At 41.6% G+C, this 12,371-nt stretch overlaps 2 protein-coding genes across 3 annotated transcripts; one reads left to right on the top strand and one right to left on the bottom strand.

Moving 5' to 3' along the window:
• The first annotated feature begins 1 nt into the window (after window position 1).
• Window positions 2-7,864, top strand: LOC135334452 (uncharacterized). The gene is made up of 15 exons (XM_064529607.1): window positions 2-119; window positions 563-934; window positions 1,537-1,854; window positions 2,385-2,642; window positions 2,869-3,180; window positions 3,347-3,721; window positions 3,913-4,079; window positions 4,230-4,368; window positions 4,463-4,536; window positions 4,663-4,918; window positions 5,128-5,724; window positions 5,878-5,907; window positions 6,061-6,151; window positions 6,236-6,287; window positions 6,347-7,864. The coding sequence occupies exons 1-15, from the start codon at window positions 44-46 to the stop codon at window positions 7,862-7,864; spliced, it is 4,635 nt and encodes a 1,544-aa protein (XP_064385677.1). The 5' UTR covers window positions 2-43.
• A 70-nt stretch (window positions 7,865-7,934) lies between these two features.
• Window positions 7,935-12,369, bottom strand: LOC135334464 (lipoamide acyltransferase component of branched-chain alpha-keto acid dehydrogenase complex, mitochondrial-like). Of its 2 annotated transcripts, XM_064529644.1 has the most exons (12): window positions 12,187-12,369; window positions 12,061-12,127; window positions 11,861-11,933; window positions 11,660-11,723; window positions 10,760-10,877; window positions 10,472-10,527; window positions 10,198-10,393; window positions 9,599-9,724; window positions 9,047-9,324; window positions 8,685-8,804; window positions 8,380-8,451; window positions 7,935-8,193 (listed from the first exon to the last, which is right to left on the bottom strand). In XM_064529644.1, the coding sequence occupies exons 1-12, from the start codon at window positions 12,277-12,279 to the stop codon at window positions 8,026-8,028; spliced, it is 1,431 nt and encodes a 476-aa protein (XP_064385714.1). In that variant the 5' UTR covers window positions 12,280-12,369; the 3' UTR covers window positions 7,935-8,025. The 2 variants fall into 2 exon arrangements, with proteins under 2 accessions (XP_064385714.1, XP_064385713.1); XM_064529643.1 differs by having other exon boundaries at window positions 10,198-10,527.
• Between the last annotated feature and the right edge of the window lie 2 nt (window positions 12,370-12,371).

The following is a 12,371-nucleotide window of genomic DNA, read 5'->3' as shown; positions in this document are numbered from 1 at the left end:
TAGTGTGGTTGGACAGATCTACTGTTTTGCTTTGTGGATAATTATGGGACCAGTAGTAAGCAGCTTATTGCTCAGCGCCTGCCTTGTTGCTGTTTCTGCAGCCCAGTACTGTCAACTAGGTAAGCTCTACCAACGTACTGTCCACTATAGCTAGCTGTGTGCAACTCTGTGTGCTGCCTGCATGCTAAAGTTAATGGTTACTTGTGTATCTATACACATTTGCATAATTATTACACCATGTGCTCTAGAGTCTACTGTAGAAAGTTTATAGCTAGCCAATGCTATTCAGACTCAGCACACTAGCTGTGTTTGTTGTTTTTCTGAGCTAGCTGTGGACTTAAACTAACACATGGTTCAACTAGATCCCCTAAGCCTCAGTTATCACTTTTGTGTATATCCCCAAACAGTTTGAGCATAAAATTGAGAATGATCATAGTAGATAGAATCCTCCATGTGCTCAGATTTTGCATTGATAGTGCACACAGAAGCCTCCCAATGCTGTAGCTCTCAGCTGGTCTTTTCCCAGCACTTTATTCCCTTTCACTTCACATACCCTTTCTAGAAAGTAACTGCAGGAAGATAAGTGGACACGTCAGCTCTAATTCATATGTGTGTCAACGGCCATCTGTAACCTTTTCGTCTTTACCTCCACAATTCATTGCTGAGCCGTCCAATCAGCTTGCAGAGACCGGGAGGACTGATCGTTACATCACCTTTGAATGTGCAGTCACTTACGTCTCTGGCTACCAACCTCACTTCACATGGGAACATAACGGGAGAGAGATTGAAAACAATCTTATTTTCAATGAGGGGGGTTCAAGTACACTGAGAGTTCAAAGCACCAAGTCTGCAGAGGGTGCCTACAGGTGTATTGTGAACAGTGAGCAGCTCAAATACAGCATGACAAGTCGCTATGGATATCTACAAATAGAAGGTGAGTCACATACTGGATTCAAGTAAAATGAAGGGGGAAAAATTAATATGTTTGAAGCTACTTGCGACGTAGTAATTTTATCTAGCTATATGTCGGTCGGGCAGTACAGCAGAAAGGGTAATCGTTAAAAACCTCCAAATATAGTTTATAATGTGCTTGTTTTTTTGTTGCTGTTCATGTGGTGTTTATCAGTGGAATATTACTGAGGGGATATTGTTGAGTACTATGATAGTGCCCACAGTCGAATGTGGTAATGTGGTTGCTCTAACTTTCTCTTTGACCTACTGTGGTCACCAGTAGTCTACAGTCTACACCTTGTTGATCCCCTGTCCCCTGTTAGCATTTCTCTGAATTTAATCTTGCTTATGTCATAATAAGGTTAGGGTTACGGTAGGGTTAGGTTAATGAAAGGACCAACTTCAATTTCTTAATTTGATCATACACTTGATAACTGGTGACCTTTTCTGTATTGATTTTATAAATGGAACCTGTTATGGACTGCCTATTGTTTATTGTAATGCAGTTCTGCATAATATAATTTTTAATGGTGGTATTTTCAAAGATGGTAGGTGTTACGCCATTACATGTATGAATTATTACAGACTGCTCTGATAATGGGTGGATTGACACGCTATTACCGTCTACCTACTCCAATGAAAACACCATCGACCTACCCATTGCTAAAGGAGCAACCACAATACTTGAGTGCACTCCCAACACCACCTTATCAAGCCCGTTTACTATCTGGCTAAGGAACAACAATGCCACACTGGATGCTAACTACATAAAGCTCCCTAATGGGGGATTGCTGGTCAGAGATTTTGATCCACCTGCTGAAGGGGTGGTCACGTTTCGCTGTATTGTCATCTCCAGTAGCTGTTCACAAATGACTCGAGAGTTCAACCTGAGAATGTCTGATGGTGAGTCAGTTTGTAAACTATGTTGGCATGTTTTCATAACAGCTAGGCTAATATTTTTGGCTGATGTTTTATATGATAATGTAATAAAAGCTCAAGTTTTTCCCTCATAGTGGTATCGTCCAAATCTTAATTAGTTATAATTATGTAGGTGTAGAGTTTACCAGACACAGTAAAGACAGTTATATTCATGGAGCTGCATGTACAATGGTGTAGATGACTTTGAAGCTCACACATCTGCTGTAATGAATTGTAGTACTAGGAATGTCCCTAAGGGCATTGTGTTGGAAAGCCCGTGAATAGACTCTCATTGTGTGCATTGTGGAATGTGGGGACTTGTTTGGGTATTATTTTAGGATATGAGCTTGCAGTATAATTATAATTATCGATTTTAGTTGGTTCAGGTTACCTGTTGGAGAAGAGCCTGAGAATTCCCTAATTATGATGCTGCACATAAGCACCTTAATCCAATAGATGACATCATGCTATTGCCTGCTCTTAATTGTAGTGTGCACATGAACCTTTCTCTATAGGGGAAGCTCATCCTATTGCTCCTAACAACCAAACTGCAGTCCTAGGATCTTCGGTTTCACTGTACTGTATCACTAACAACAAAGCCTCAAATACTTGGTACAAAGACGGACTGCTCTTGGGTTCAGAGTTCAATTGGACAGTGTATGGTCACAACAATGAGGTGCTTGTGCTTAGCAACATCACCGTGGAAGCGAAGGGGGAGTACAGCTGCGTGTACAGTGCCAGCTCCACAATGACTGCACAGTTGATTGTGCTGTGTAAGCAGACCAATAATACTTCATTTTGTACTTTCCCTAATTTCCTGTGTTAATTGATGTGTACAGTGTACAATAAACAATAAATTAGAAATGCCTGTACATTACACATTACTATTGGAAGGGCATGCGTCGAGTAAATATATATATAGGTACATGCTTTTATGTGATATGCTGGTGCATGTAACTGTAAAATTTTATTACAGAGTTATTGCTTGTTCCACCTCAGCCCCGCCCACTTCGGCTACTATTCAGGTTTCCGGTCACACGCCCCACAGCCTCTCGCTCATTCTTTCACCCTCCGCTAACCACACTCTCTCCCTCGCTTGCACATCTGACCATCTCAGCCAACGCACGGAAATGACTTTTGCCTGGTTCTTTAGAGGGAACCCAATAACTGGCAGTGCCTACACAGTGGGTGTGGTTTTTCAGCAGACTGGCCCTTTGCTGAGTGTGACAGGGAGTGGGGTGTTTGGGAGTTATCAGTGCCTGGCTACTAACAGAGGAGGGAGTGCTGCAGCTGTGCTATTCGTATATGAAGGTATGTATGTGTAGTGTGTGGGGGGGGATACCGTTTATGCCTGAGCAGACAAAAACATTATGCATTCAATTTTTGTCTCTTCTCCACACCTTAAACATTTGCAACGAAGAATGTATAATTATAACAAAATCATAATTATGCTGTTTACATTGTTTGCTCCTTCCAGACAAACCCAACCCACCATCTTCAGTGTCTATCGTTCGAGATGCCTACCTCAATGTCAGTCGACCCACAACAGCGTACCTGTACAGTATAACGATCAACCCCCCTCACAGCCAAATAGCATTCGAGGGGCTAGCATACACCCTTGAGGCCTACATTTATAGACCCGGCGATGGTTTCTACCGGTACTGCTCCTGTAATTATAGCGCTGTCTCAGGAAGTCTTGGGGTTGAGGTGGTGAACTTTCGTGCTGATGCGTTTGTTAATCCTGTGAAACAGAATTTGTATGTTAGAGCTGCCATTGTGAGCTCAACTGGTGGAGAGAGTGACTACCAACCCTACTATGCTGGCTCTGAGTGTGGCACCGCAATTGATCTGCGTGAGTCTGTCTGTTGAGTGCTATGTACATGTATGTAGACTTATATTTCTGATAGGCCTTAACTATAAATACACCATACAAATGGTAGTACGTGGCTTAGTTGAGCTCTCATTAATTAGTCAGTCAGTTGATCGTGCTTTTGGCTCAGCACAATGTAAGCTACATCACCATGTTGTCTACCTTGTATACAGTCGTTCCTCCTCGCCCCGCCAACCTGGTGCAAGTCCCCAGTCGTGCTGAAGGTGGGTGGAGTCTAACATTGACTTGGACAGGTCCCTCAAACGACAAGTACCCATCACGCCTCTACCGTACCAATGTCACACTGCAGTGTGAGGGCTCAGAGACACAGAGTAGTTGGGTAAGGGATTATGTTCAAGGAAGTGTATGATAAGCCCTCAATTTGCATGGTGTGTCTGCGCAGATTCGTTACTCTTGATTAAATCTGCTTTTCCACATTGTTGTTAAGCAGGCTAGTGTGTTAATAGCTACATGTTCTTATTCTACATAGGTTTCAAGTATTGTACACTCGTACAAAGTCAGCAATACTCTGCCTGGTTGCACTACCTGCAACTGGACTGTGAGTTTTATTATTCTTGACTTAACGAAGTCTTCTAACACAATAGGACGATTCACAACATCAGCTATTAGTGAGTTTATAATTTTTATCAATAATTATTGCACGTAGCTTATTGATTTTAGCAAGTGACTTTCAATCTCTCTACTGTGTTGTACAATGTGTAGGTCCCACTCAGGCCCCTACGTTGAACTCGGTTGAACGTGACAACTCCAATGGCCAGTTTGTTATCGACTTCACAGTAAGTAATAAATAGTCAGCCTATATACAATAATTTATTGGTGATGCATGGCTATATACGTGTAACAATGGTATGTAGTGTGAGAAAAAATGCAACAAAATATTATGTGTTTTGTTCTCTGTGCAGCTTCCCCCCAGAAAAGTTTCATGTGGGGAAACATACTACATTGTAGGCTACTCTGGCCACAAGACAGCTTCGCAGCTACTGGCTGGGTGTAACCTTATCACAGGACCCAGCGCTGGGACTGCTGGTCGTTACCACTGTGATGTTGATTTAGGTGGGGTGTTCTGTTGGCAGACCCTGAACGTGAGTGTGATGTTTGGTAATGATCAAGGAATGAGCGATGAAAGCAGTCCAATGGTGTTGCCTGGAGTCACTGCAGGTATTCACGTGTTATGTACTTTTTTATTGAGCCTCAAACAATTGTGTATATAGAATTATGTGATTGTAGGTGCCTGTTCATAACATTCCTTATCCTAAATTCCTTCCTTATGCAGTGAAGTTAACATCAATTATGATTTAGGAGCTTTTTTGTGTAGAAAACGTGTAAAATTAAATATTGCATTCACATACTTATTTGTCCATGCACAGATGATCTGCCTAACTTTTCTACCCTGTCAGTAACAAACGTAACACCTAATGAGATATCTGTGTCCCTTCAAGTCAACAACACGTTACAGTGTCTACTTAACAACAACCCCTACACCGTCAATGTGTGTATTTCACCACCACCCACCAACTCACAACCATGCTACTCTGACTCTCACATGCCTCACACCTTCACTGGTCTAAATGGAGGCACACAGTATTTCTTTGAGGGACACTTAAGTATTCTAAACGTTGAAAATGTAAGTCTAAAATCTGTCCAACAAACTACTAGGGTAGGAGTGCCTACCTCACCTCCGCGGAACTTGACTATATACCCAATTGAAGAAAGCGGAGTTTCGAAGCTACTCGTCTCGTGGATAGCACCTGGAAAAAACAGTTTCAATGGCGAGATCACTCATTACAAAGTGAGCATTTCTGCATCTAGTGGACAGAATGTGCAGTCGAACGTGACTGAGCATAGGTATACTCTGGAGGACTATGTACCGACTGGTGGTATATGGTATGATGTGTCTGTGAGCACCTGTACTGTCGCTGGCTGTGGTCCAGCAGCAACCGGACACTTTCGAACAACTGATCAAAGTGAGTGTATAGCAAATAAGTATTGGATTTGCCACAGTGGTGTGGTTTCATAACGTATTTCAGCATGACACTTAGTATTAATAATTATTGTGCATATTCATGCAGCTAAATAATTATGCATGTACTTTTATAACTTTATGTAAAACTTCACAGGTCAAGGAACTTTGGGAACATGGACAATAGGTAAGTAGTATACATGTATGTGATATCACGCAAGTAAAAATGCAACACCACAGTTTCAGATACGTATAATGTACTCCATAGTTTGGAATGTTAAATTTTTAGTTTTAGTAAACTTGGTCTCCTACAATTCTTAACAACTTGTGTTCTTTTTAGTGGGAGTAGCTGCTGGGAGTGCAGTTTTGGTGCTTTTGGTGTTGACCGTCATCTGCGTGACTTTGTGCGTTTACTTTGTAAAGAAGCACAGGTAAGTGATTTTTAGTACTAGAATTTCTGCTGTGCATGTAATTTGAAATGTTCTGTGTAATTATAGTGTGCAAATTTTCTTTAGAAAAAAAGAGGATTATAAACAACTTGACAGGCGGGATCTTTTATACAATTCTGTGAGTTACGAACATAGTACAATAAGGTGAAACGATGATACTGATTATTTTACATTCAGAATGAGGAATTAACTGATGAAGACTTAGTATCAGTTGGAGGCCCTGATGGTGCACCTTCTATACACTCCGATCACACTCAGCTTGACGATGTTGGCTCATGGGTCAAAAAAGCTAGAATGATGGGGTACTTGAAAAGTGTCGAACAAGGTGATGCTCCCAGTGAGGAAGATTGTGGTCCTACAGACTTGACATGTGGTAGTTTGCAATCAGTGGAAACGTTAGTAGATATACATCCCGATTTGACAGAAGACATCAGTAGCAATCACCAAGCACTAGAAACAGCTTCTTGTGGACAAAATGGTACCTCCTCTCCCTGCAAGTCTAAGTCACATCGACAGAGGACGAGAAATAAAAAAGAAGGAAGTATGATACTAATACAAAGCGAACAAAAATGTGAAGACCCATCTGTTAGTCACGACAACTCACAAGAATCTATCTTGCAGAAAAGAGAATCAAGATTTGGTGCTAAACATCTCCAGACATCTCCACTAGATGCAGTAGCGAATCTCTCGAAAAACAAGTCAACATCAGGTCAAGATGCTATTAGCATGCACTCGCTCACTAATGACGGCGTATTAGAAAATCGTATCTCCGATGATGAAATTTTACAACATTTAAGCACTGCTCGGTATGAAGCAACCAGCGCTGACAAGCCACTAGACGTGCCCACGCATCCAATAGCAACCACATCATATGACTCGGTGTCTTCTAACTCAGGTTATGTGAAGAATAATCTTCAGCATAGCTACCAAATGGAACCTATTGATGGAGAAGATAATTGTAGTACACATTTGGATATGTCTCAACAGTTCGCATCCACTACTCTTGGCTCAGGATATGTCGATAATAAAAAAACGTACAAATTGCCATCAGAAGTTCCAGAATGTAATAGATATGTGCAAGAGTCTGGACTGAACAATACTTCATCAAATAGTGATGCGTCTCTACCTCATCGCTCACTCTCCCAAGCATCTAGTTATGCAACAGATTTGCCAGAAACCCTCTCACAAGACAATTCTGTGTTTGATGAATCAATTTCTCATACCCGATTTGCTAGCGAAACTAATGGAGCTCACCCGAGAAGCACAGTGTCTAGTGGAGTTTATTCAACATCTTCAACCAGCGAATCTATCAAAAATGGCAGTGGATACGTATTAGAAAGTGACTACTCTAGCAATACTACGTACAGGAGCTCTAGTGAGGGATATGCCTCTGCAGAGGCTACCCCGGCTTCACCCAACAAACAGTTCACTTTGGACGACCCTCAATTATCGTTGGATAGAGAACAACCATTGGAGGAAGCACAAGTAACAATCTCAACATCAAAAAAATTGTTATCCCACCCACCTGTTGCCTCCACACAACAACAAACTACTGCCGACACAGGAATTTCAGTACCGTTCGAACCAGCAACTGATTCATTGAAGGGTTATCTCAACACCCGTGATTTGAACTTAGGGAGAATTTACATAACAATGGACCAAGAAACAATGGCTAGTGCTTCTAAACCATTCTAGTGAGTGCAACAATTTTCACATAATTTTTTCCCGCAGATAGAGTCATTTGTAACGTGTTTCTGGTTCTACCTTTGAAAATGTACAAAATTATCAATTAACGACAAAAAAAACCTGTACGTACATATATATACGATACAAAACACTATTGTCATCAAGACAGCCTACTTCAAGTCTAAGATCATTGAGGCTGGGTTCTCGAGTAAGCTTTTCCACAAATTTGAGAATCTAGCGATAGTAGCACCATCGATCACACGGTGGTCAGCTGACCAGCTCACTTGCATTACATGAGCACGGACCAGATCATCTGATTGATCAAAACGAGGGAGGACCTGTGTGGGTGGTGGGGAAGGTTATATGTTGTGAAGATCAAAAAAGTATCATCGTATGCGTATAGAGTAGGAACACACTGTCTTAATTAATTGTGTAACATTAAATTACGTAGGTGTTGTGAACATTATAATAAAAAGTATCATCGTATGCGTATAGAGTATATAGGAATTAACTCACTGTCTTACCTGAACCTTCCCAAATGCTCCAATGGCTACTTCAGGAGGCAAGATCATTGGTTTTGCATAAGTCCCACCAACCTGGTGATTTGTGCATAGTGTATACAATGTACATTGCAGCAATATACATACACCATGATTAGCATTTAATGCTTGAACCTAAAACTGCACTTCCAATAGATTTGTCCAGCGATTGGAATAATATTATGGTACATACATGTACACATGAACCGCATATTTAATTGTGGCTCCAAAAATGTCATTCAAACCCAGCAACCTACATGTACTGTATATGCGTACACATTTACACCCACCGCTCCAATGTTTGACAGAGAGAAGGTCCCTCCCACAATGTCAGCAGGGGGTAACTTGCCCAACATGCCCAACTCTTGGAGACGGTTCAGTTCAACTGCAATCTCAAATACTGATTTAGTCTGCATGAGGCACAATGTAGCACAGTGAGTGTGACCACACGAACCACAGAATCACATGAAACAACCGTGACGTACATGTACATGCAATAGACAATGTACATGATGAAAGGTATGTGTATGTATTATTTTATCTACGTATGCATATGGCTACTGGGTACTAAGAGTGAATCTTCAGCCCTCAGTAATAAAAAAAAGTATACACTATGTATATGCTATTTTACTCATCAATTGGACAAACCTACCTGCACTCTCTTGACATTCGGCACAATAAGTCCATCTGGTGTATCCATGGCGATGCCGATATTATGGTCAGCCTTGTAGGTAATTGTAGTACACTCCTGGTCCACGTGTGCATTGAGCATGGGGTACTCCAACAGGGCCAGAGAGAGAGCTTTCAAAATTAGCGGCATGTAGGAGAACTTGACGCCTTTCTCAAGTAATCTGTCTTTGAGAGAGGAACGCAGCTGTACCAACTGACCCATGTCCACCTCATCACAGTAACCAAACTGGGGGATCTGGCCTGAGGGGAGGACGGAAAAAATGAGACAATGACCTCTGAATATAGAACATTAATATTCAATCTCACAAGAGTACATGCACTGTAAGCAACTACTCAATAACTAATTGCCACAGGGACATAATAAAATTATAAAAATTGCAAGCTAATAATTATGGGTGCTGTATATAGTTTCTAGCATTTGTCTAACTAAATCCCACTAGAAATTAGCACACACTAACGATTAGCGAGAGATGATCAATAGAGAATATAACTATATGTATTGAGTGTTGCTCACCAGATGCTGTCATTGTCCTAACCATGACTGCTTTTATCCCTCGAATAGGAACCACCTCGTCTTCCGGTAGTGCATGGATGGGAGGCTGTGGTGAGAGCGTGGTCTTTGAAATATAAAGAGGAGGAGCTGTAATGAATAATGTTTGTGACAAAAATGAATTCCATAAGAACCACAAATACGTCAGGTGTCAACTCGTTAGTATAAAATTGCTGTTTGTTGCTAACATTGGTACCAGTTGTGAGAATCAGTGTTCGAACTATGTTCCACTACACAGCCAGTGATCACGCTGTGTACTGGTATCTATTTCGAGCACTTTATGTTATAACTGGGGTAAGATCACTCTTAGTAGAGTTGATCTTATTTTTTTTTTTTTTTTAGGAAATTCTCTTATTGGATACCCCAAAGAAAAGCATAGGGGGCCAGGTCAGGTACCCACGTCACATAAACAACGGGCCACCTATAGATAACAAACTACAAGCAAATAACAGATGCAGCACTGCAAAAATATGGTATAGTCAGTAGATTTTATGAGCCTAGACAGCATTGAGTAGGACGCCATTGAGTTTTTGCAATCATTAGTTGACATGTACGTCACTCACTGGCAGCAATGTAATCCAAGAGGTCCTCTTTAAGGATACGCCCCCCTTCCCCCGTCCCCCTCACTGTACGCAAGTCCACCCCTTCCTCCCTAGCCATCCCCCTAACGGCAGGGGTTGCCAAAAGTTTACCCCCTGAAACAACTTGAGTGAAGTTCATGACATCTTCTTTCAAAATTCGTCCATCTTTGCCAGTGCCCTTGACTTGGCTGAGGTCAATACTTTGCTCTGCTGCTATTTTACGAACGGCAGGGGTGGTTAACAATGGGGAGGATACTGTTGGGGGTGTGCTAATGGGTGGGGTCTCCTCAACAGGTGTAGTCACAGCACTTCCTGAAGAGCAAAGATTCTAACAGTGTGCACTCCCACATAATTATGTACATTGCAGTGGCATAATAGCTTATGGACAGCCGCATAATTAGAGCTGAATAGTCTTGAAATGGGACCTTACAACTCAAGTTACAGGCGCACATTAATTAAGGAAAGCTGTTATGTTTTGTTGTTCCTACATAAATTACGTAAAACCACCATAAGGCAATAATTATGCCGGATACCATTCCCTCACCTTCCTCTCCATCCACGTCAATGATCATGAGTGGCTTGTCCTTGACAGCTGTGTCATCTACCTCATACATCAGCTTCGATACTACACCGTCATATGGGACAGAGATGGTCACTGCAGACTGTAGGATAGGAGGAGTTTGGGTAAAGATGGATGAATATTATGGTTGCGGTAAACAGTTAATTTGCTCATGAATATTCATGATTTTCTTATAATGATTTTTGTGAAACTATACAAGTTTGAAGCACATACATGATAAATATAATATTGGTGTATCATCCTGTATGACAAGTATCAGTCTTCAAAACATTTTCCAGTGGAAGCTCTGAGCGATCATCAAGTTACTAGAAACAACACAAACTAGTAGTCATTTTAAACTTCCAAAAACACTTCTAGCTCTGTGTTCTTGCTCTTATATGATACTTCTTACCATTCTGGAGGGCGGGTCGAAGCGTTTTTTCTTTCCAGGCCAAGAAACTCTCACAAAATAATAATATGTAGACTAACTCCACTTAAAATGGCGGCCAGAGCCATGGAAAACAGCCTCTTGTGAGCTTTTAGTAGCCTTTTTTCAAAATATCTCTTCGACCCGCCCTGCATATAGTGAAGCTACAGTAGACTGTACCTAAGCTTTATAGTAAAAATGTCTATTTGAGCCATGAAATGACTACTGCGTTTCAGTTGGACTTCCAGCTCATTCAAGATCACTAGATCTAGCTCATGAATAATTAATGAGCAAACGGTTGACTGTAACCTTAAGTTAGGGTATGTACTTTACTGTCTAGTGGAACGGATGATATGCAGTTCTACATGTATAACTAGTATTCTTCTGCAGATTAAGAACCTACAGCCACAAATTGAATTTTAATTTGTCAAACGTACCATGCCTGAAAGACAACTTACCTTGTCACTTTGTACATTGCAGACATCATCACCCATAGTAACGGTGTCTCCTTCCTTCACCAGCCTGTGTAGGGGGGGGGGGTTGTAAAAATATGTAAGTAGGAGAAGAGAGGTTCATGCTAACACAGCACATTTCCAACTTAATTCGTCAATACATCCTATTAGCAACATACATGAATTAGCACACAAACCACCCTTTACCATTCCATAATCTGCACCGTCTGTATACCCTCACCGACGTCAGGGAGGAGGAAGGGAACTTCCCCCAATACACCTGCGATACATACAAAGGGTAATGACCTGCAGTTAGCAAAACAATGGGCCAAGGGGAATCTATAGAAGTACCAGGTGACCCCATTTAAACGACTAGGGATACACGCCTATGGCCTATGGTAACTTACTTCGTCCAGTGTGTATTGTCCTCAGGTGCGTGTGAATGCCTCTACTTGGTCTCCAGGAGGGGTACCTCTGAAGACAGGTGTGAAATATGTATGCATGCGACAGCTGTGTGTGCTTAGGCAGCTTACATGAGGGTTCCACCGGGTGACTGGTCTAGCCAGAGTCAGTTGTGACGCCCCTACAGCCAGTGATCCCAGTCTGTTACCTAGTCTGTTCATCATGGTGCAGGTGTGGACTACAGGTACAGGTACTAGATCTATGTTTTGTTGAGATTGGAGATTGGAAGTGAAGGGTCAATGTACTTTGACCTTTT

Source organism: Halichondria panicea, chromosome 4 (genome assembly GCF_963675165.1).
Source record: "Halichondria panicea chromosome 4, odHalPani1.1, whole genome shotgun sequence".
NCBI lineage: Eukaryota > Metazoa > Porifera > Demospongiae > Suberitida > Halichondriidae > Halichondria > Halichondria panicea.
This window is presented reverse-complemented; position numbering and strand designations above follow the sequence as displayed.